The sequence below is a fragment of the Notolepis coatsorum genome (assembly GCF_963971535.1).
Source record: "Notolepis coatsorum genome assembly, chromosome: 11".
NCBI classification, from domain to species: domain Eukaryota; kingdom Metazoa; phylum Chordata; class Actinopteri; order Aulopiformes; family Paralepididae; genus Notolepis; species Notolepis coatsorum.
The window spans coordinates 94,442,025-94,464,008 of NC_140175.1; the positions used below are offsets into that span (position 1 = coordinate 94,442,025).

The 21,984-nt window shown below is 43.2% G+C and overlaps 1 protein-coding gene across 1 annotated transcript in view; it reads left to right on the forward strand.

Annotated features, from left to right (window-relative positions):
* pcsk5a (proprotein convertase subtilisin/kexin type 5a) overlaps positions 1–21,984 on the forward strand; it is a gene marked incomplete at both ends in the record, with an annotated part of 120,863 nt that overhangs the window by 91,736 nt on the left and 7,143 nt on the right. Inside the window, one exon of the mRNA XM_084325006.1 lies at positions 5,198–5,426. Coding sequence (XP_084181132.1) covers positions 5,198–5,426 — 229 coding nt within the window. The remainder of the gene's footprint in view (positions 1–5,197; positions 5,427–21,984) is intronic.

Sequence of the window (21,984 nt, forward strand, 5' to 3'; positions counted from 1 at the left end):
ACCAAAAGTACAAAAAACACATTACAAGTATACTCTCAGAAAGGTACAGTAGAAGTATACTTTTAACCCTTTCACTGCGACACTACAGAAGAATAACCCTTTCACTGCCACATGACAAATGGTTAACCCTTTCACTACCACACTACAGAAGGTTAACCCTTTCACTACCACATACATAGTGGTTAACCGTCTGTAGTGTGGTAGTAAAAGGGTTAACCGTCTGTAGTGTGGTAGTGAAAGGTTAACCTTCTGTAGTGTGGTAGTGAAAGGTTAACATTCTGTAGTGTGGTAGTGAAAGGGTTAACCGTCTGTAGTGTGGTAGTGAAAGGGTTAACCATCTGTAGTGTGGTAGTGAAAGGTTAACCTTCTGTAGTGTGGTAGTGAAAGGGTTAACCGTCTGTAGTGTGTTATTGAAAGGTTAACCTTCTGTAGTGTGGTAGTGAAAGGTTAACCATCTGTAGTGTGGTAGTGAAAGGGTTAACAGACTCAATGCGTGTCCTGAGAGGAATTGGAAGCACTGCATTGACAATGATATTATAGGACCTAAAAATATACTTTCAGCATTCAAAATGTTTTAATTACTTGGAAAATCAATATTATAATACATGCACTTGCTAATGTCTTGCATAAATTAATTAACTGCATGAATAAAGAGCATGACATGAAAGCCACTCTTGGACAAAGTGTATTCATTTAGATAGTGTTGACGGTTTTTGATGGTTAATGGCATAGCTGGTTAACTATGGCATTCCACTGACTTTCTGTTCAAGTTCAAGTTCAAGTTTCTTTATTAGTTGTCATACAGAAGTACAGAATACTTTTATACAAAATGCTTCTTTCTGTTTCGCTCCAGAGACTGTGCTAGGCAAAAATAGATAATAAAATAAGTATAGCAAGTATAAAATAGAAGTCAAGTACGTAGACAAAAATGTTCAGTATATACATATATACAATGCTCTATGTAGAGTAGAAGTAACTGAGTTACCATACAATATAATATACAGTGAAAAGCAGAAGTGGGATGAGGTACAATTTAGGTACAATATAATTTACAGTAAGGTGTAATGAGGTATGGGTTGTAGTGCAAATTCTTTACCGATAAATATAAAGTGTGCTTAGGTGTACTAAAGTGGTTAAAGTGGGTGCTGCAGTGAGTTGTATGTTTAAAGTGAGTGTGTGCGTGTGGGTGTGGATGTGTGTGCTGTGAGTGCATTTGATGGTTGTTACATAGTGTTATTGTTCGTTGAGCATCCTGATGGCCTGGGGATAGAAGCTTCTTCTGAGTCTTTCTGTGCTTGCCATGAGACTCCTGTATAGCTTGCCTGACCGCAGCAGTTCAAAGAGGCAGTTGTTTGGGTGGCTCGAGTCTTTGATAATTCTCTTAGCCTTGCCCATGCACCGCTTGTTGTAAATGCCCTGGAGAGTGGGAAGCCCCCCTCCAATTGTGCGTTCGGCTGAGCGGGCCACTCTCTGTAGTCTGCTACGGTCTTGTGCGGTGCTATTCCCAAATCAGGAGGTGATATTGCCAGTCAGTATGCTCTCTATTGTGCATGAGTAGAAGTTCTTAAGGATCTTCTGACTGACTTGGAGCTTCCTTAGGCGTCTGAGGAAGTAGAGGCGTTGCCGTACCTTCTTCACAACACTGTCAATGTGTGAGGTCCATGTCAAGTCCTCGGATATGTGGACTCCGAGGTACTTAAAACTGTTCACTCTCTCAACCGGTGCCCCGTCGATGCTGAGGGGGCTGTAGTCCCTGACCCCCAACCTCCTAAAGTCCACAATCATCTCCTTTGTTTTGCTGACGTTCAGGGAGAGGCTGTTCTCTTGACACCATCCCGCTAGAACCTTGACCTCCTCCAGGTAGGCCCTCTCGTCGTTTGCAGAGATCAGGCCCACCACTACTGTGTGTACAGGGAGTAGAGGAGGGGACTCAGAACACAGCCCTGGGGGGCCCCTATTGAGAGTGATGGATGAGGAGGTGCAGTTGCCTGCTCTCACCACCTGGGGTCTGCCCGTCAGGAAGTCCAAGACCCACTGGCAGAGGTCATAGTTCAAGCCCAGGTCCCTGAGCTTGGCTATGAGTTTGGAGGGGACTATGGTATTGAATGCTGAGCTGTAGTCGATGAACAGATTAACAGATGCCAAGCTGCACATGCATACCAATATAGGTTATCATTTTTATTAACAGAAAAAGGGTCTATCCTGTTCCTTGAAACAGCTATGTGTTGACTTTTAATATATAACGTAATTGTGGTAGCTTTGAATAACTTAATTATCTTAAAAAAGACATGACCTTCACCATGGACCTGGGTAGTGTTTGTAATAGAATTGTGTCTCCAGGTACAGTTTGGCAGGAATTCAGCTGGATTGCAAGTGTGAAGTTGATCGAATGAACGGTTCTCGAGATATGAGTAAAGTTCATTGTTGTAGCGCCACCATCTGGCCAAATGGCACCAAAGACACTGACTGCACTTCCTTGGGTCCTCAGCAATATACCTGCCAAGTGTGAAGAATGGTTCTCGAAATATGTGTAAAGTTTGTTGTTATAGCGCCACCATCTGGCCAAATGGCACCAGAAACACTGACTGCACTACCTTTAGTCCTCAACCAAGTGTGAAGTTGATCAGATGAAGGGTACTCGAGATATGCGAGCCACCCAGACAGAGATTCCTTCCTTTATAGTTCAATTATGAGGATAGATTCATGTTTTTAAGAAAAATAATTAGGGCTAAACACATGCCACAATGAAGTAAACATTTCTATATTTCAGAAATTCCTCAGATCCCCTAAAATGCCATTGAAGCTATGGGACACAGCAAGCTGCAAGCTCACCGCTAGTAGTTTCCATGGTTTCAACAAGGAATGCTCGTAATGCTAAAATACCATTTTAGAGATAGGACATACTTTACCAACGAAAGTACTAAATGTTAAAAGTATCCGTTCAATATTACTGTGTAACAAATGTCAACTATTCAGAAAGAAAAGTGGCTCCTATTCCATTAAAGTAACACGCCAACTTTTTGGGAAATTGTCTTATTTGCCATCTACCCTGGAGTTAGACAAGCAGATGCATACCCTTTTCTTCTCTGTGCATGCATTAGGGAACAGCCGCACCCTTAGCCTAGCTTAGCGTCATTCACTGGAAGTAGGTGTGCCAGTGTAGCCTAGTTCCCAACAGTCACGAAATACACTCCAAATACAACTCCAAAACGTTCGTGTAAACATGTTGTGACCTGTGTATTTACCACGTGGAGAAATAAAAAATAATAATTAGACATTTTCGTTTTCTTTTTTTTTATCAAGGTTTTTTTATTTGAAGATTAGATTTTTACAGTCGGTCCCCCCACCCCTATACCAGACAAAATCAAACATTTTCGTTTTCTAAGCAGATATATACTCAGAAATCTTTTTTGCCGAACCACTGCTGCCTGGGTGCAGTGATTTCATCACCTCAAAAGCCCTGTTACTTTTTGAAAAACAGGGCTTTTGAGGTGATGAAATCACTGTGCCCAGGCAACAGTGGTTCGGCAAAAAAATTATCGGAGTATATATCTGTTTAGAAAACGAAAATGTTGAATTATTATATATTTTCTCCATGTGGTAAATACACAGGTCACAACATGTTTACAGGAAAGTTTTGGAGTTGTATTTCGTGACTGTTGGGAGCTAGGCTACACTGGCACACCTACTTCCAGTGAATGACGCTAAGCTAGGCTAACAGTGCGGCTGTTCCATAAGCCTAATGCATGCACAGAGAAGAAAAGGGTATGTATCTGCTTGTCTAATTCCAGGGTAGATGGCAAATAAGCGAATTTCCCAAAAAGTTGGCGTGTTCCTTTTAAGTGGCCCCTATTCCATTAAATGTACGAACACTGGCCTCAGACACCTTTGCACCGGCTATTGCAATACATCAGCACTAATATACTCTAACTTCCAACAGCAGTGATATTGAGTTCCTCACGTCTCTGTAAGTCTCACACAGCAGAGTGGGATAATTATTACTGCGTCACGATTTCCAAATCAATCTCTTGGCACCTAACTCGGCGGCTCCCGATTGGATTGGAAGGAGCGATTTGACAGGTAGCTACAAGGTTAATATTGGTTATGCTGAAGGGCATTTGTGTCACTTAAGATAATCCAATCAGTTTAGACCTGCTTTGTGCTTAAAATTGATATTATGGGAATTGCAAATCAACAAACTCGCCCTAGCAAAAACAAACACACAAGCCAACGAAAGACATGGTCACATAGATTGTCTTGTCAGTAACATGGGTCTCCCAGTCCCTCCGCTCTGCAGTAAACACAAAATACATGTACTGGTATCCTGTTCACACTTTATACAATCAGGAGAGAGAACTCCATACTGCAAAAGTTTTCTCGACAAAAATAAGAAATAAAAACTAGTTTTAAGCAAACGTGTCCTTGGAACAAGTAAAATAATCTACCAGTGCAGTAAGCAAAACATTTCAATTTCTTGAAATAAGTAAAGATATTTAGGGTTCTCTCTCCTGATTGGATAAAGTGGGAAGGGATACCAGAAGATTTATTTTGTGTTTACTGCAGAGCGGAGGGACTGGGAGACCCATGTTACTGACCAAACACTCCATATCAGTGATGGCTAGGGTTGGGTACCGTTCACCTGTGAATCGATACCGGTACCCGACGGTAAATTTTTTTCTGTACTTTAGTGTATAAAAATGTAATCTACCTACCTCAGTTGTAAAAAAAAAAATCCAAACTTAAAATGATTTATTATCATTATTATTTATTTAGAACAATTTGTTCATATATATAATATATAATATTGCAGCGAGCGTTGTCTGCATCTAGCTTGTAACCACACCGTTTTCGGCTAGCCATTGCCCAGACTGCTTTGTTGTTGTTGAATCAAGTCAAATCCTAGGTAAGCGTGTATTGTGCGCATGAACGTTGACGTGAACGTGCGGCACACTTCATATATATATTTTTTTGCATTACCTAAATGTGGCACCGGTGGATCTCACGTCAATCGGTACTCGGTAGTACCGACGTGATTCAGTCAATACCCTTAAAAGTACCGGATTCGGTACCCATCCCTAGTGATGGCCGTTGGAATGTAGAGCTATTTAGCACTTATTTGAACAAAAAGATACCACTTACAGCACCTTTAATTGGTAGTCCTATAATTTGATAAAGGCCCTCTTTGTCCCCTCACCAGGGTCCAGAGCATGCTTGTGAGGACTGCGACAGCTCCTGTCTGGAGTGTAAGGGAGCCGGGCCAACCAACTGCACCATGTGTCCTGCCCAGGCCATCCTGGCAGCCGGAGGGCGCTGTCTGCTCTGCTGCCGCCACCAGGGGCCCGCAGAGGAGGATTCTAGGAGTGTAGATAACACTGATGAGGCCACCGCACAGCAGCAGGACTGCTGTAATTGCACTGAGACCCGTGGTAGGTTGTTGTAGTAGTGGAAGTTCAAGTGAAAACCCACCCTGAAATAATATAATTATTTCTATAATATTGTACAGCTCTGTATCTGGTCCTTTAAGTCTCTCCTTAACCCTTTCACTACCACACTACAGAAGGTTAACCCTTTCACTACCACACTACAGACGTCTGTAGTGTGGTTGTGAAAGGGTTAACCTACTGTATTTGATTGTGAAGCGACCTTGGGTTCTATGAAAGGCGCTATATAAATTTGATCTATTATTATTATTATTGTCGCAGTGAAAGGGTTAACCCTTTGGTAGTGTGGTAGTGAAAGGGTTAAAGGGCCGTACCAGTCTAATTTTGACTTCTCGTCGTTAACAGACATTGTCCCTGATTTTAACTTAAAATTCTGTGTGAATATGTGGATAAAGTGTATGTTTTAGTAGATCTCAGTCTACCTTTCACACTGCCACTGGTGTTGAAAAGTAGTGAAGATATGCTCCATGAAACTTGAAAGTCGCCAGGCATAGGTGATTTACCCTTGTGAAAATCACTATCAATTATTTTGGCTAATGTCACTGTATTACTCTACTACAAGCCATTCAAATCTGCGCACCAGCCAAACCGGAAGCACCCATGAGACGATAACAAATGCAATGCCGGGGTTTAATGTGTGGGGCTTCGGGAGAGACTATATGCCCTTGCTGGGCCTGCATGCCCAGTGCGCCTTGCCTTGGTCAGATACCCGTATTGTAGTTGATACCCTATGCATTAATATTATAAATTATAGTTATGTAGTATAACTCTAGTTATATGAATGTGGGCAAAGCATCTTGCTTCGCCTATTGGACTGTTCTGTGCGCCAGTAGCACACCAGCTGATATAATTTTACCAGTGCACCTATCACAGACCAGGGCCACGCCCCCCAGTTAGTATACAAGCCGGGGCAGAACCCTCATTCTCCCTTCCGTAGTTCCTTTCAAGAAACTAGTGTAAGATTTCAGTGTTGACAGCTTCCTCATTGATTGTTATCACCATCCGTGAAATCTCTGCGTTGTGTCTTTAGTTGTGACGATGGCAATCTTACTGGCTGAACACTGTCCCCGTAATGCATCCGGGCAAAAGAATCAACTGGAAACGGGGTCTCTTTAACAACAGGATGTTTATTTTCATAAACATAGCATCTCGTAAAGAATGAAAAGTCTTTGATGGTCTAATGAACCTAGATTAATAGATTAATCTCTCGATACCCGCTCGGTGGTTGCCGCTCGGTGGTTGCCTGTAGCTATCTGTTCCGTTAGCCTGTAGCTAGCTCTGTCCTCATGGTCGTGGTTTCCCCTTCCCCCTCCCAACCCTCGTTCAGAGAGCTGGGAGCTCAGCTCAGCTATTGGTAATCACGTCTCGCCATCGCAACCTCATCTGATTCAAACCGGAAGAACTCACAGCTATAAAGTCTATTCCCTAGCAACGCTGCGCTATCTCATACTAAATGTTTACGTTCCTCATAGCTATGAGTGACCTCGGTTCTCTTTCTCTGGCGATGCTCTAACCCTCTCTCTCTCGTTACTAAGTGACGCGACGCCAGCTGCTCGTTACCTCTGACCCCAAAAAGACGTTGCTACGGCCCAGCTATCTCGTAATAGAATGTTGATGCTAAAGCACCTCTGCAGATGGCCTCGGCCTCCCACACGTTACACCTCGCCAAATGAGAGTCCGTGCTGGCAGGTGAAAAGATGTGACAGGCTGCATCCACATGTATTGGAGGGGACATGTGATGCAAGGCTTCTATCCTCCCTACAACCGACCAGTGGGGGGCATATGCGAGCAACGTTCAAGACAGGGGAGGGGAGAATTGGCACGGCTAAATTGGGATGGGGAGAAAAAGAGGAGAAAAAGTGGATAAAAAAATGATATTTACATTACATACACACAAAACAAGTGATATCTTTCACTAGGGACAACAGGAATGTTTTGCCCACATTCATATAACCAGTTATATGAGTTATACCACATAACTATTGTTACATATCATGTGGGCTCCACATCTTGCTTTGCCTATTGGACTAATAGGGAATGTGAGAGTGCAGGCCTGATCAAATAACGTGTGTCTCTGCCATCACCACAAGGAAGTGCAAGAGGAGGAAGATATGATAAAACCCAAAGACCCTAGCAGAATAGGTTACAACAAAACCATAATGGCAAAGAGCCCAGAGTTTAAGAAGAATAGACCTGGCATAAAAGGTTAAAAGCCTAGCCCTAAGGGTCAAGCAACCTCCGAGTGTAAAAACGCAGCAGCCGTGTATCCAAAATGAGAATAAGTCAGAAGATAATGGCTGACTACCTATGAGAAAGCTAAGAGCCAAAAATGTCATATCATAAGGTGAAGAACTCCCAGAAGGAATACAGAGTGGGTCACCTACAATTGCAGGTTACAAATTGTAACAGGAGAGAAGCAGGTAACCGATTTCCTCATGCGTAACAACGCAGCTCCCCAAGATTGGAAAACGCTGTCTAGCTCAATAAAGAGGAGAAGCAGTTACGAATTGCTACCATCTCCATTGATGGCCAGGCATTACGGAAGTGCTGACAAAGCACAGTTTGCTGATGCGCTTAGCAGATGTGATGGCCAGGAGAAAAGCCGTCTTAAAAGACAACTGACCCAAGGGAGGTTCCAGAGGCTGCCTCCATCAAACTACACAGCAATAGGTCCCATTGAGGTGTTAAACTGCGCTCTATAAGTTTAGGGTGCCTAGCGCCTTGCAAAAAGCGATTAACCAGAGGATAGCTGCATAGGGGTTCATCACCAAAACTCTGGTGACAGGCAGAGATAGCTGATGCATAGACGTTCACAGTCGAGAGAGACTGTAGAAGGGAAAGGACCACTTCCTCTCGGAGACCATGGAATGGACCATGGAGGAGCTGCCAGGAGCTGAAGCTGGATGGGGAACCAGCATGCTGATCCCTGATCCTATCAAGATGAGAGTCCGGCGCTCCAGTCTCACTCTCTCCAACAGATGGTCTATCACAGTGGTTCTCAAACTACGGGTTGCGACCCAAATTGGGGTCGCGGGTAGGTGACAGCACATTGGAAAGTAGAAGAAAATTATATAAAAAAATATAAAAAAAATTCTGGCAACATATTTTGGCTAAATATGCCTCGTTTTATAAATGTGTATTGATAACATAGTGCTGTAATTACATTTTCTAATAAATATGCATGATCAAGTTCAACAACGTGTGCTTTTATTTTGATATTCCTTAATTCCACGTTGAAATTACGCAATACATTAAGTGTGGGGTCGCCAAAAAAAATCCTAAATAAAATGGGGTTACGGTATGAAAAACTTTGAGAACCCCTGGTCTATCAGATGGAGAGGGGGAAATGCATAAAGGAACCCTTGCGACCATGGAGACGGGGAGAACATGTTCACTCCCAATGGAGGTTGTGCCTTGGCCTGATGGAGAACCACAGGGGGACATGATTGTCCCCTTCGGAAGCAAAGAGATCCACTACACTGTTTTTGGTCTAGAATGGGTCACAACCCCGGTTTTCTTGGGAATCAAAGGATATTGGGAGTTGATGCCCTCCGTCACATCCTGTGGAGGGATGATGGAGATGACTTGTTTGGATAACGGTGTCTGAGAAGACGCTGCAGTCGTCTCACACAGTACAGTTTGGTTCACATGCAGAAATGAAGGGTGGGGGACAGCAAATTGCAGGACGTGCCCCTGTCTCAGCCGAACCGTGTCAAGACAGTCACTTGCGTCTCTTAGGGGTTGGTCCAGGTGGGGGCCAACTTGGTGGGAGGCTTGCTGGAGCCTGGTCAGCTGATGGCTGAGGAGAGGGAGCAGGCTAGTTGCTTGTGCTGGCTGGCAGAGCAGAGGAGAGGCAGCAGCAGCAGGAGTGGCGCTGCATTTCCCAAGCCTGATCAGCGCAGCGGGAAGCCTTCCGAGAAGCACGGCGCTGACTGGAGGAGGCTTGCCTGCCCTGGGGAGATCTGCGGGATTCAGATGGTTCCACAAAAATGGTTGAGAGAGACGGGTTCTCTCCAGTTCTGCTGTGTGAAAAGCTGACGCAACCTCATCAAACCTGGCTCTAAAGAGACCGTCGTTGGAGAGGGGGCCAAACAGGAGGCAGGCCTTCTGGGGCTCAGAGAGGGAAGTTGCTGAGTAAGGGTGGAAAAAGACATCACCCTACCAGCAGTGACGACAAGCACATAAGTAAGAAGCACAACATGGTTTACAGCAGCTGTGTTCTGGGCTGCTGTAGACAAGCAAAATACTTCTGGTGGAGCTGCTGCTTGGTTTAGGCTTTTGCTATGGATGCCAAATAGCATTCGGACAGAAAAGAAAAACCAAAGTGCTTTCAAGCCGCAGGATGCCCGCAGTTCATTGTTGAGTGCATCCCGCAACCTTTGTGAAAGACTTTCATTGGGGCCTTGATGGCAGGTCCTGTTGATATAGGGATCGTATAGGGGGGTACTTGGGACACAGCAGTGGCTGCCAGGTGGTTTCTGGTGGTAAAACCCAATTCCATTGGGCTCAGGCATGGACGGAGGGCTGGGTAGGAGAATCCCCTTAGCCTCGGCCGCAGCCTTGATGATGTTAGGGAAGTTCAGTAGATTCTTAGCGGGAGAGTGACCAAAAGCAGGAGCGGTAAGCAGGATCCAGGGAATGCTGTGAGCCTGGGAGTCCATGTGGATAACGGAGGTTCCTCGTCCGAGGAGTCTAGTTGCAGTGGGCACAGTGCCGGCATTCTCCTGGCTGGACTGGAGGGCAAAGGTGGTCCGGTGAGCCAACAGCTCATCGGGAGGAAGAAAGGCACAACTGGGACAGTTCAGCATGAGCCTCAAGGCCTCTACATGCTACAGCAACTTCAAAGCAACTTCAACACAACATCAGCGCGATTTCAACACGCTTGTTTTAGAGGGTCTTGTAGACTGTGTTGCGAGGACGTTGCGTACCTTTCACCCAAATCTAATCTAAACAACCGTTGCGTTGATATTGCGTAGCAGTGATTGGTTGGTAGTGAATGGGGACGGGGCTGTCATATAATAATATTGGTCCCGCAGCGAGGAATACCATCCGCCATTGTTGTAGCCAGCCAGCTAGCGTTGAACTTGATGCTATTCAATGCTCTATCATACCCAACTAACATGAATGCCATTCAGAATTTATTAACATAGCTACAACAACACACAGTAACGTTAATATAATTACATGCATCATTGTTTACAATGAACGGACGGTGGGGCAGTTCGAAAGGACTGGACACGGACAAGTTGTTAAACAGCAATCAATTAATTTAATATAACAGGTAGTTCGAGCTGCATTTTCGTGCCTACAACCACAGCCACAGGGATATATCCAGCTTTGATTTGATTTGATTTGATTTTATTAGGGATCCCCATTAGCTGGTGCGATAGCAACCAGCTAGTCTTCCTGGGGTCCACACACAAAAAAACACAAAAACAATCACCATTGCAAAAAAACAAAATTATTAAAAGTCAGTACACACAATGCATAATGAACCTACTGTAACAATTAATATAGCTAAAATTACATTAGTGTAAAACAAAAACAAAAACCACTTTACAGTGTTAAAAACAATTTAAAAACAATTTAAGATTCTTTTTAAAAGTGAATCTACTGTAAATGCAGCAGAGGTTCCGAGGCAGGCCATTCCACAGAGTTAATGCTCTAAAAATAAAAGATCTCCCCAGAGCGCTGGTTCTAGGACCTGGCAATTCAAGCTGCCCACTACTGGAACCTCTAGTGTAATGCTCGTGCACAGTATTACTAAAAACAATCTGATTATGTATAAAAACAGGAGTCTTACTGCTCATGACCAACTTGAACAGCACAAGTATATTAAAAGACAATCTATTTTCAACGTTAAGCCAAGAGAGGCGGGCATGCATACGGCTCACATTAGACCTTAGTGAGCAACCCAGTACCAACCGTGCTGCCCTGTTCTGGACCACCTGGAGCTTCCTGAGGTCACCACTGGCAGCAGATGACCACATCGCAGAGCAATAGTCAAGATGACATAAAACTAAACTTTGCACTATCTGACATAAAAGGGGACGGGCAACAAAAGAAGCACATTTCCTGGAAATACCAATTGCTCTTCCCATTTTTAAAACAATATAATTAATATGCTCAGACCAAGACAGAGTGCAATCCAGCATCACTCCAAGGAGTTTAGTACTTTCAACTTGTTGAACTGCTGAATTACACAAGTTTAAATGAAGCTTTGGATTTGTAGATAACCTGTGCCTTGTTCCCAGCACAATACATTTAGTCTTGGAGATATTAAGGACAAGTCTATTACATACTACCCAGTCATGCACAACTTTAAGTTCTCTACTCAAAACTTCATTAAGTACATTGCATGATGGTGCCGCGTAATACAATGTTGAATCATCTGCATAAAGAACTGTTGTAGCACATTTGACGAGCTCTCTCTCCTCCTGCCGATTAAATTCAGCAGCTCTTCCTCGACCTCGAGTGCCTGTAGCTGCCAGCTAACGTTAAAACTAACCTAAAGTTACACAAGCAGAATACATCACAAATACTTCGGGGGATTTCAAAATAAAAGAGCGACGTCTAAAAGCACCGGAAATACGTTTATTTTGTACATTATCTAACGTTAACACGAACCTAAACTAACTTTAGTTAAACTAACTTTGCGCGTCGATGTTGCAGAAGCATAAATGCAGAGTGTCTACAACACTGTTGCTTTGTCGATGTTGTGGTGCAGTTGCTTTGAAGTTGCTGTAGCATGTAGAGGCCTTCAGAGGCATGGGCATCCAGGGCGTCCAGGGCATCCAACGTGGCCAGACAGGTGTGAGACGGCGGCCGTGAAAAGGGCCATTTTGGTGGAGTGGGAATGGATGCTCGTTGTTCATCGTATGGCGTGAAGAGAAGAGTTTCTTTTTACTTATCAATTTTTATCTAGCTCTCAGGAGCAGAACAGGAACAAGCATTTCATATAAAAGTATTCTGTATTAACTAATAAAGAAACTTGAACTTGAATGTGTTGGAAGGTGCTTATAGAAAGATACTCACCTGAAAGGAACAGCTTCTCCTCCAGCTTATATACTAGCTGGGGGGGCATGGCCCTGGTCTGCGATAGGTGTATTGGTAAGATTCATTCAGCTGACAATCCAATACGCAAAGTAAGATGTGGAGCTCACATGGTATATAACAGTTATTTTCCCAGCAACTCTCTTAGTTACATCAATAGCCGTCAGAACAGTCTTATATTTGCAGGTTAAGTAACTTGTATGGTGGTTTTCAGAAGGCCGAGTTACATTATGCCTAGCAACCTTCAAGTCTCATGGAGTATTTTCCACATCAATGGCAGTGTGAATGGCGTTTAGTAAGGTAAGCTTATATCAGCTAAAACACACTGTATACCCCTATGAGTACGAACACAAAATGCATTAAAGAGTCAAAATTTGACTGATATGGTCCTTTAAGCTGAATACCAGAGACAATATTCTAGTGATGATGTCATCAAGAGACTAATCCTGGAGCTGCCAATAATGGAACAAATCCTAGGACAATATGACAGTACTTGACTTTACTATATGGGTACATAGTTTCTGATTCAGAGCTGTAAACTCTCTAAATAAAACTCATAAATAGTAATAGCTCAAACAATTCTTCAATTCACAAAGGTCTGTCATTATTGTAATTCATTATCAATGGACCAACTTCACTTGATAGACTTGAAGTGTCACTTGATAACATCACAGATGCAAGAGGCTTAACCTGTTAAGCTGTAGCCCTATTTTCATAAATGTTGCATGTTCTTGGTATCTAGGAACATCTAGGGACCTGGGGGCAGGGGCGGACCTTCCTACAGGCGATATAGGCGGTCGCCCAAAAAAATAAAAAAATAAAAATAAAAAATTCTGTGCAGTTTTGGCGCCCCCCTCTATATCTGCAACCATTATTTTTTCATTAAAAAAATTCTAACATAAGGGAAAATGAGCCAAAAATCTAAAACGGTCGGTCGGTCTGAGCCTCAGCTTTAGGTGTTCACAGTCAGAACATGCTAGAGCGCTGTGCATTGATGGGTATCGGTCAAGTGTTTATAGAATTGAACGTTGAGGAAAGAAAGACTAACGTTAGAGAACTACGAAGAAAAAAGCCATTCAGTGGTGAATCTCGCCTAGGGCGCCAAATGGGCTAGGTCCGCCCCTGCCTATTGGGCCTCATGCATGAAGCGATATAAGAACAGATTTCATTCTTAACTAGCATTTCTTCTTATTTTGCTCTTACCTGGGATTCAGCAATGTTTTCTTATTGTTGCTTTTCTCTCAGGCAAGACCAAATTCTAAGAGTGGAAACTCTTACCCAAAATAAAAATAAAATAAAAAAGCATACCATTGGTTAATTGCCCCAAAATACGACTTTAAAAATACAGAACTTTTCAATAATAATAATTATTATTTATTATTATAACTTATTGTGTGCGTTCTGTCTGAAATGGATTATATATTGCTGTTAGAACAGTTATGCTCCGGCCGCCCAGGCCATTGATTGATTGAAGATTTTATTAACAGATTGCAGAATGGGTACAATACAGTACGGCTCAATACACACAATTGTTAACGGGAGGCAGACCAGAGAAAGACTTTCGTCTTGTTTACATCAGGGTCCCCCATTTTCAATTCATAATGACATTTATGACATACACAACTATGTCACAATTATACAGATATACAGATATATATCATGACATTTATGACATGACATACAGATATGCAGTACTGTATACGTAGCATAGAATGCATATTTAGAGATTGTCTATATCAGTGGTTCCCAAACTTCTGTTTTATGCGGACCACTAGATTGTTATCAAGAACATTTGCGGACCACCTCATATGCAAACAGTAAAACATAAATAAATAAACAACTGACTTTGACCCGCGTCGCGGGCACTGCATTCCGTTCTCAGAATGGATTTGAGAGAGATGTGCCATCCAGACATGGAGCACGCACTGTACTATGCGCACTGCCAGTCATCAGGCTATATATGCGGAGATATTCAGACTCTAGATCTATTTGCAGAGCCAGATGAGTGGCTGCTTAACCGTTAAGTATTTCCCAACCTGTGCGATTGGCTCTTGACAACGCACAGTCGTTCAGTATTATTGACAAAGCCTACTTTGCTGGAACGATTAATTTTGCACGTACTGTATACAGTACGTGTGTATGCGCGCACTGCGGGAGGTGGCCAGAAGCGCGCAACTAGCCAACTACTATTATATTACTACTATATTAATACAGTCTTGTTGACAGAATCCGGCTATAGGGCGACAATAATGTGGTCAAGAGGCATGGTTTCTATCTTTAGCCTTTAAGCGGCGTGGTTTATTCATTCACATGGTATGAGCAGCAGCACATGAGGTCTCCTCTCACTGAGAGGCTGGGGGGGAAAGAGGTAGAGTAGGAGGAGACATCTCTATTTATACTCGCCACCTGGTGGTGTCTTGAGTGGCTCCGCCTAGAGCGCCCTCTAGTGGAAACAGTTATATATGCAGTTAGACAGTTACTAACAATCCTACATAGAACCTCTGACTTCAACAAGTCTATTACACTATATAATAACTTTATTTGTATAGCACTTTTCATACAGAGGTTGCAGTTCTATATATAGCTATAGGTGCTGTATGATGACAATACATTTGATTCCTATCTAATTTTGATCCATCGCAAAGCGCTCCAGCGCTTGAATACGGCCGGGGGATCCGCTCATAAATGCAGCTCCACGGCTCTCGTATTATAATGAGCCTGCGAGGCGTGTCTCTGTATACAAATGACTTGCGCGAGAACGCGATTTCCAGTTTATAATGAGTGGGATTCATAATTTAAAAAACCTGGGTAAGAACAGATTTGGACTTTAAGAACGGCTTGATGAATGTGGCGGTGGCTTTTCTTATTGTTCTCTTAACAGACAGGTAAGCAAGAATATAAGAAAAATAATAAGAGTATTGTTGAATGAGGCCCATTGTGTCTGTTACTAGGCTTGAGTAAATTGTAATAAAAGAAAAAGGAGAATATAAATTATTGATTTTATTTTGCATCTGTGCCGGTGAATAACACCTTCTTGAGATCAAGTGTACAACAAATCTAAGCAAATGAATAAAGGGAAGATGATTAAACAGAAGGATTTGTAGATAAAGTAATAAATTATAATCCATTTTAATTATAAATTCATATTTGACCTTGAACTTGACCTTATTATGGCAAAATCATACATCTATGGATAGGGAAAATGCTCATCTTTCCAATGGCTGTGTTAAATCTGCATTTAGTCATTTCCTCACGGTTTTACGATAAAATAGAAATAATTTGAATTTTTTTCGATAAATTCTTATTTTCTGTAAATCTTAAAAAACATTGGTAAAAATTTAAATATACACTTTGACTGCTGTTTTGATAGGGTTAAGGTCTTTACTCTTGGCTACATTTGATAAAAAAAAACACAACATTAATACTCTTAACACATCCTGCGCCATAGACGTCGTACAACGTGTTTCAAGTTCATGCGAATTCTGCCAATCCACGGCGTACGACGTTATTGAGATCATATTTCATATTTTCGCCATGTTATTCATAATTCCCTCAGAAGCCTGGTATGATGCAGTGGGAGCATGCACAACTCTGCAACGCTTCAATACTGCCACCTGGTGGATGATCGGCGAGTTGCCAAACCGGAAGTGGATCTCTTGTGATCCCGGTGTGTCTTGGAAATGCGTCTGGCACTCGCATATTGTCGCGGGACTCAAGACACACATGGATATATGTATATGGATCGCTGCCATAACTCAATAATCTATATGATTTGGGCTGTTATTATTATTATACAAACCGGAAATGGATCGACTCGATCACCATCAAATAAGTGGGATCTTTTTGCTCCAGTCTCACCGGCAAGAGGACACTGACGTCATTTTCAGCGCGTTTGTTTATTATTATCCATGCAAACTGCTCCGATCAATATATCACCCATACTACATAAAGCATTTACCGACGATCACGGAATTATAAACAACCCCCCCCCCCCCGTATGATCAGTCATAACGTAAATGTAAATGTAAATAACGTTTAGGATCATGTACAGTTGAAATTTTTAATATAGCGTGTATCGCCAACAAACAGGCATTTGATAATCTATATATGCCTATATCTCACGTTCTAGGAATTACTGCAGAAAACGATAAAAACATATTTATATTCTAGACGGTATTTTTGTATGAATGTTTGAATGAAAAAGTATAACGTTCCTACATCCTGAACGATAGATAATCGATGTTGAATGGGCCATAGTAATGTCAATTTAGCAATACAATTTAAAAAGTTATAGCCCTGCAAAGAAGGTAAACATCTCCATAGGCTTCGACTGGTGGCAGTGATCAAACATTGATGGATATAAGCGTAGCAGGGAATGTGTTAACAGCCAAGACATGTGGGCCCTCATGAGGACGATTCGCGACGCGCCACTTTGCCGACCTCTAGCGGCTCGGGTGTGCATTTCTTTTAATACAATATATAGATAGAATTAAAGCCCTATTTGTTGCCTGTCGATTGCCCTTTCAGGTGACAAAATCCGTTCAGCGGTTCTCAAGTTACATGGCGATATGTGAGGTGTGCACCAAAGTACACATTACCACCCCTGACTCCCAGGGGTCTAGCTCCGTCAATCATTTGGCGATCTCGAAACATTTTGGACAGGGTTGTAGCCAATGAGTGTGGCTTTCCAATGATACCCCACGTGGTAGATACGTGGTATCTAATACGGCCTCTATTGATCGATTTATGATAAAGAAAAGCAGGGTCCCCCAATTGGGCAAGCAGATACCCTTTTCTTCTCTGTGCATGAACAGCCGCACTGTTAGCCTAGCTTAGCGTAATTCACTGGAAGTACATTTACATTTAGTCATTTAGCTGACGCTTTTATCCAAAGCGACTTAAAAGTTCTGTACGACAAGTCATCAGGAAGGGTACAACTCTATCAGCTGAGTAACAATGTTCATCAAAGTGTTGCGTGTTACAGTGTAGGTTAGTTTATTAGGACAAGTGCATGACAGTAAGGTTAGTTAGGGTTAGATATTATTTTTTTAATAATAAGTGCTGACAAAGCACAGTTTGCTGATGCGCTTAGCAGATGTGATGGCCAGGAGAAAAGCCGTCTTAAAAGACAACTGACCCAAGGGAGGTTCCAGAGGCTGCCTCCATCAAACTACACAGCAATAGGTCCCATTGAGGTGTTAAACTGCGCTCTATAAGTTTAGGGTGCCTAGCGCCTTGCAAAAAGCGATTAACCAGAGGATAGCTGCATAGGGGTTCATCACCAAAACTCTGGTGACAGGCAGAGATAGCTGATGCATAGACGTTCACAGTCGAGAGAGACTGTAGAAGGGAAAGGACCACTTCCTCTCGGAGACCATGGAATGGACCATGGAGGAGCTGCCAGGAGCTGAAGCTGGATGGGGAACCAGCATGCTGATCCCTGATCCTATCAAGATGAGAGTCCGGCGCTCCAGTCTCACTCTCTCCAACAGATGGTCTATCACAGTGGTTCTCAAACTACGGGTTGCGACCCAAATTGGGGTCGCGGGTAGGTGACAGCACATTGGAAAGTAGAAGAAAATTATATAAAAAAATATAAAAAAAATTCTGGCAACATATTTTGGCTAAATATGCCTCGTTTTATAAATGTGTATTGATAACATAGTGCTGTAATTACATTTTCTAATAAATATGCATGATCAAGTTCAACAACGTGTGCTTTTATTTTGATATTCCTTAATTCCACGTTGAAATTACGCAATACATTAAGTGTGGGGTCGCCAAAAAAAATCCTAAATAAAATGGGGTTACGGTATGAAAAACTTTGAGAACCCCTGGTCTATCAGATGGAGAGGGGGAAATGCATAAAGGAACCCTTGCGACCATGGAGACGGGGAGAACATGTTCACTCCCAATGGAGGTTGTGCCTTGGCCTGATGGAGAACCACAGGGGGACATGATTGTCCCCTTCGGAAGCAAAGAGATCCACTACACTGTTTTTGGTCTAGAATGGGTCACAACCCCGGTTTTCTTGGGAATCAAAGGATATTGGGAGTTGATGCCCTCCGTCACATCCTGTGGAGGGATGATGGAGATGACTTGTTTGGATAACGGTGTCTGAGAAGACGCTGCAGTCGTCTCACACAGTACAGTTTGGTTCACATGCAGAAATGAAGGGTGGGGGACAGCAAATTGCAGGACGTGCCCCTGTCTCAGCCGAACCGTGTCAAGACAGTCACTTGCGTCTCTTAGGGGTTGGTCCAGGTGGGGGCCAACTTGGTGGGAGGCTTGCTGGAGCCTGGTCAGCTGATGGCTGAGGAGAGGGAGCAGGCTAGTTGCTTGTGCTGGCTGGCAGAGCAGAGGAGAGGCAGCAGCAGCAGGAGTGGCGCTGCATTTCCCAAGCCTGATCAGCGCAGCGGGAAGCCTTCCGAGAAGCACGGCGCTGACTGGAGGAGGCTTGCCTGCCCTGGGGAGATCTGCGGGATTCAGATGGTTCCACAAAAATGGTTGAGAGAGACGGGTTCTCTCCAGTTCTGCTGTGTGAAAAGCTGACGCAACCTCATCAAACCTGGCTCTAAAGAGACCGTCGTTGGAGAGGGGGCCAAACAGGAGGCAGGCCTTCTGGGGCTCAGAGAGGGAAGTTGCTGAGTAAGGGTGGAAAAAGACATCACCCTACCAGCAGTGACGACAAGCACATAAGTAAGAAGCACAACATGGTTTACAGCAGCTGTGTTCTGGGCTGCTGTAGACAAGCAAAATACTTCTGGTGGAGCTGCTGCTTGGTTTAGGCTTTTGCTATGGATGCCAAATAGCATTCGGACAGAAAAGAAAAACCAAAGTGCTTTCAAGCCGCAGGATGCCCGCAGTTCATTGTTGAGTGCATCCCGCAACCTTTGTGAAAGACTTTCATTGGGGCCTTGATGGCAGGTCCTGTTGATATAGGGATCGTATAGGGGGGTACTTGGGACACAGCAGTGGCTGCCAGGTGGTTTCTGGTGGTAAAACCCAATTCCATTGGGCTCAGGCATGGACGGAGGGCTGGGTAGGAGAATCCCCTTAGCCTCGGCCGCAGCCTTGATGATGTTAGGGAAGTTCAGTAGATTCTTAGCGGGAGAGTGACCAAAAGCAGGAGCGGTAAGCAGGATCCAGGGAATGCTGTGAGCCTGGGAGTCCATGTGGATAACGGAGGTTCCTCGTCCGAGGAGTCTAGTTGCAGTGGGCACAGTGCCGGCATTCTCCTGGCTGGACTGGAGGGCAAAGGTGGTCCGGTGAGCCAACAGCTCATCGGGAGGAAGAAAGGCACAACTGGGACAGTTCAGCATGAGCCTCAAGGCCTCTACATGCTACAGCAACTTCAAAGCAACTTCAACACAACATCAGCGCGATTTCAACACGCTTGTTTTAGAGGGTCTTGTAGACTGTGTTGCGAGGACGTTGCGTACCTTTCACCCAAATCTAATCTAAACAACCGTTGCGTTGATATTGCGTAGCAGTGATTGGTTGGTAGTGAATGGGGACGGGGCTGTCATATAATAATATTGGTCCCGCAGCGAGGAATACCATCCGCCATTGTTGTAGCCAGCCAGCTAGCGTTGAACTTGATGCTATTCAATGCTCTATCATACCCAACTAACATGAATGCCATTCAGAATTTATTAACATAGCTACAACAACACACAGTAACGTTAATATAATTACATGCATCATTGTTTACAATGAACGGACGGTGGGGCAGTTCGAAAGGACTGGACACGGACAAGTTGTTAAACAGCAATCAATTAATTTAATATAACAGGTAGTTCGAGCTGCATTTTCGTGCCTACAACCACAGCCACAGGGATATATCCAGCTTTGATTTGATTTGATTTGATTTTATTAGGGATCCCCATTAGCTGGTGCGATAGCAACCAGCTAGTCTTCCTGGGGTCCACACACAAAAAAACACAAAAACAATCACCATTGCAAAAAAACAAAATTATTAAAAGTCAGTACACACAATGCATAATGAACCTACTGTAACAATTAATATAGCTAAAATTACATTAGTGTAAAACAAAAACAAAAACCACTTTACAGTGTTAAAAACAATTTAAAAACAATTTAAGATTCTTTTTAAAAGTGAATCTACTGTAAATGCAGCAGAGGTTCCGAGGCAGGCCATTCCACAGAGTTAATGCTCTAAAAATAAAAGATCTCCCCAGAGCGCTGGTTCTAGGACCTGGCAATTCAAGCTGCCCACTACTGGAACCTCTAGTGTAATGCTCGTGCACAGTATTACTAAAAACAATCTGATTATGTATAAAAACAGGAGTCTTACTGCTCATGACCAACTTGAACAGCACAAGTATATTAAAAGACAATCTATTTTCAACGTTAAGCCAAGAGAGGCGGGCATGCATACGGCTCACATTAGACCTTAGTGAGCAACCCAGTACCAACCGTGCTGCCCTGTTCTGGACCACCTGGAGCTTCCTGAGGTCACCACTGGCAGCAGATGACCACATCGCAGAGCAATAGTCAAGATGACATAAAACTAAACTTTGCACTATCTGACATAAAAGGGGACGGGCAACAAAAGAAGCACATTTCCTGGAAATACCAATTGCTCTTCCCATTTTTAAAACAATATAATTAATATGCTCAGACCAAGACAGAGTGCAATCCAGCATCACTCCAAGGAGTTTAGTACTTTCAACTTGTTGAACTGCTGAATTACACAAGTTTAAATGAAGCTTTGGATTTGTAGATAACCTGTGCCTTGTTCCCAGCACAATACATTTAGTCTTGGAGATATTAAGGACAAGTCTATTACATACTACCCAGTCATGCACAACTTTAAGTTCTCTACTCAAAACTTCATTAAGTACATTGCATGATGGTGCCGCGTAATACAATGTTGAATCATCTGCATAAAGAACTGTTGTAGCACATTTGACGAGCTCTCTCTCCTCCTGCCGATTAAATTCAGCAGCTCTTCCTCGACCTCGAGTGCCTGTAGCTGCCAGCTAACGTTAAAACTAACCTAAAGTTACACAAGCAGAATACATCACAAATACTTCGGGGGATTTCAAAATAAAAGAGCGACGTCTAAAAGCACCGGAAATACGTTTATTTTGTACATTATCTAACGTTAACACGAACCTAAACTAACTTTAGTTAAACTAACTTTGCGCGTCGATGTTGCAGAAGCATAAATGCAGAGTGTCTACAACACTGTTGCTTTGTCGATGTTGTGGTGCAGTTGCTTTGAAGTTGCTGTAGCATGTAGAGGCCTTCAGAGGCATGGGCATCCAGGGCGTCCAGGGCATCCAACGTGGCCAGACAGGTGTGAGACGGCGGCCGTGAAAAGGGCCATTTTGGTGGAGTGGGAATGGATGCTCGTTGTTCATCGTATGGCGTGAAGAGAAGAGTTTCTTTTTACTTATCAATTTTTATCTAGCTCTCAGGAGCAGAACAGGAACAAGCATTTCATATAAAAGTATTCTGTATT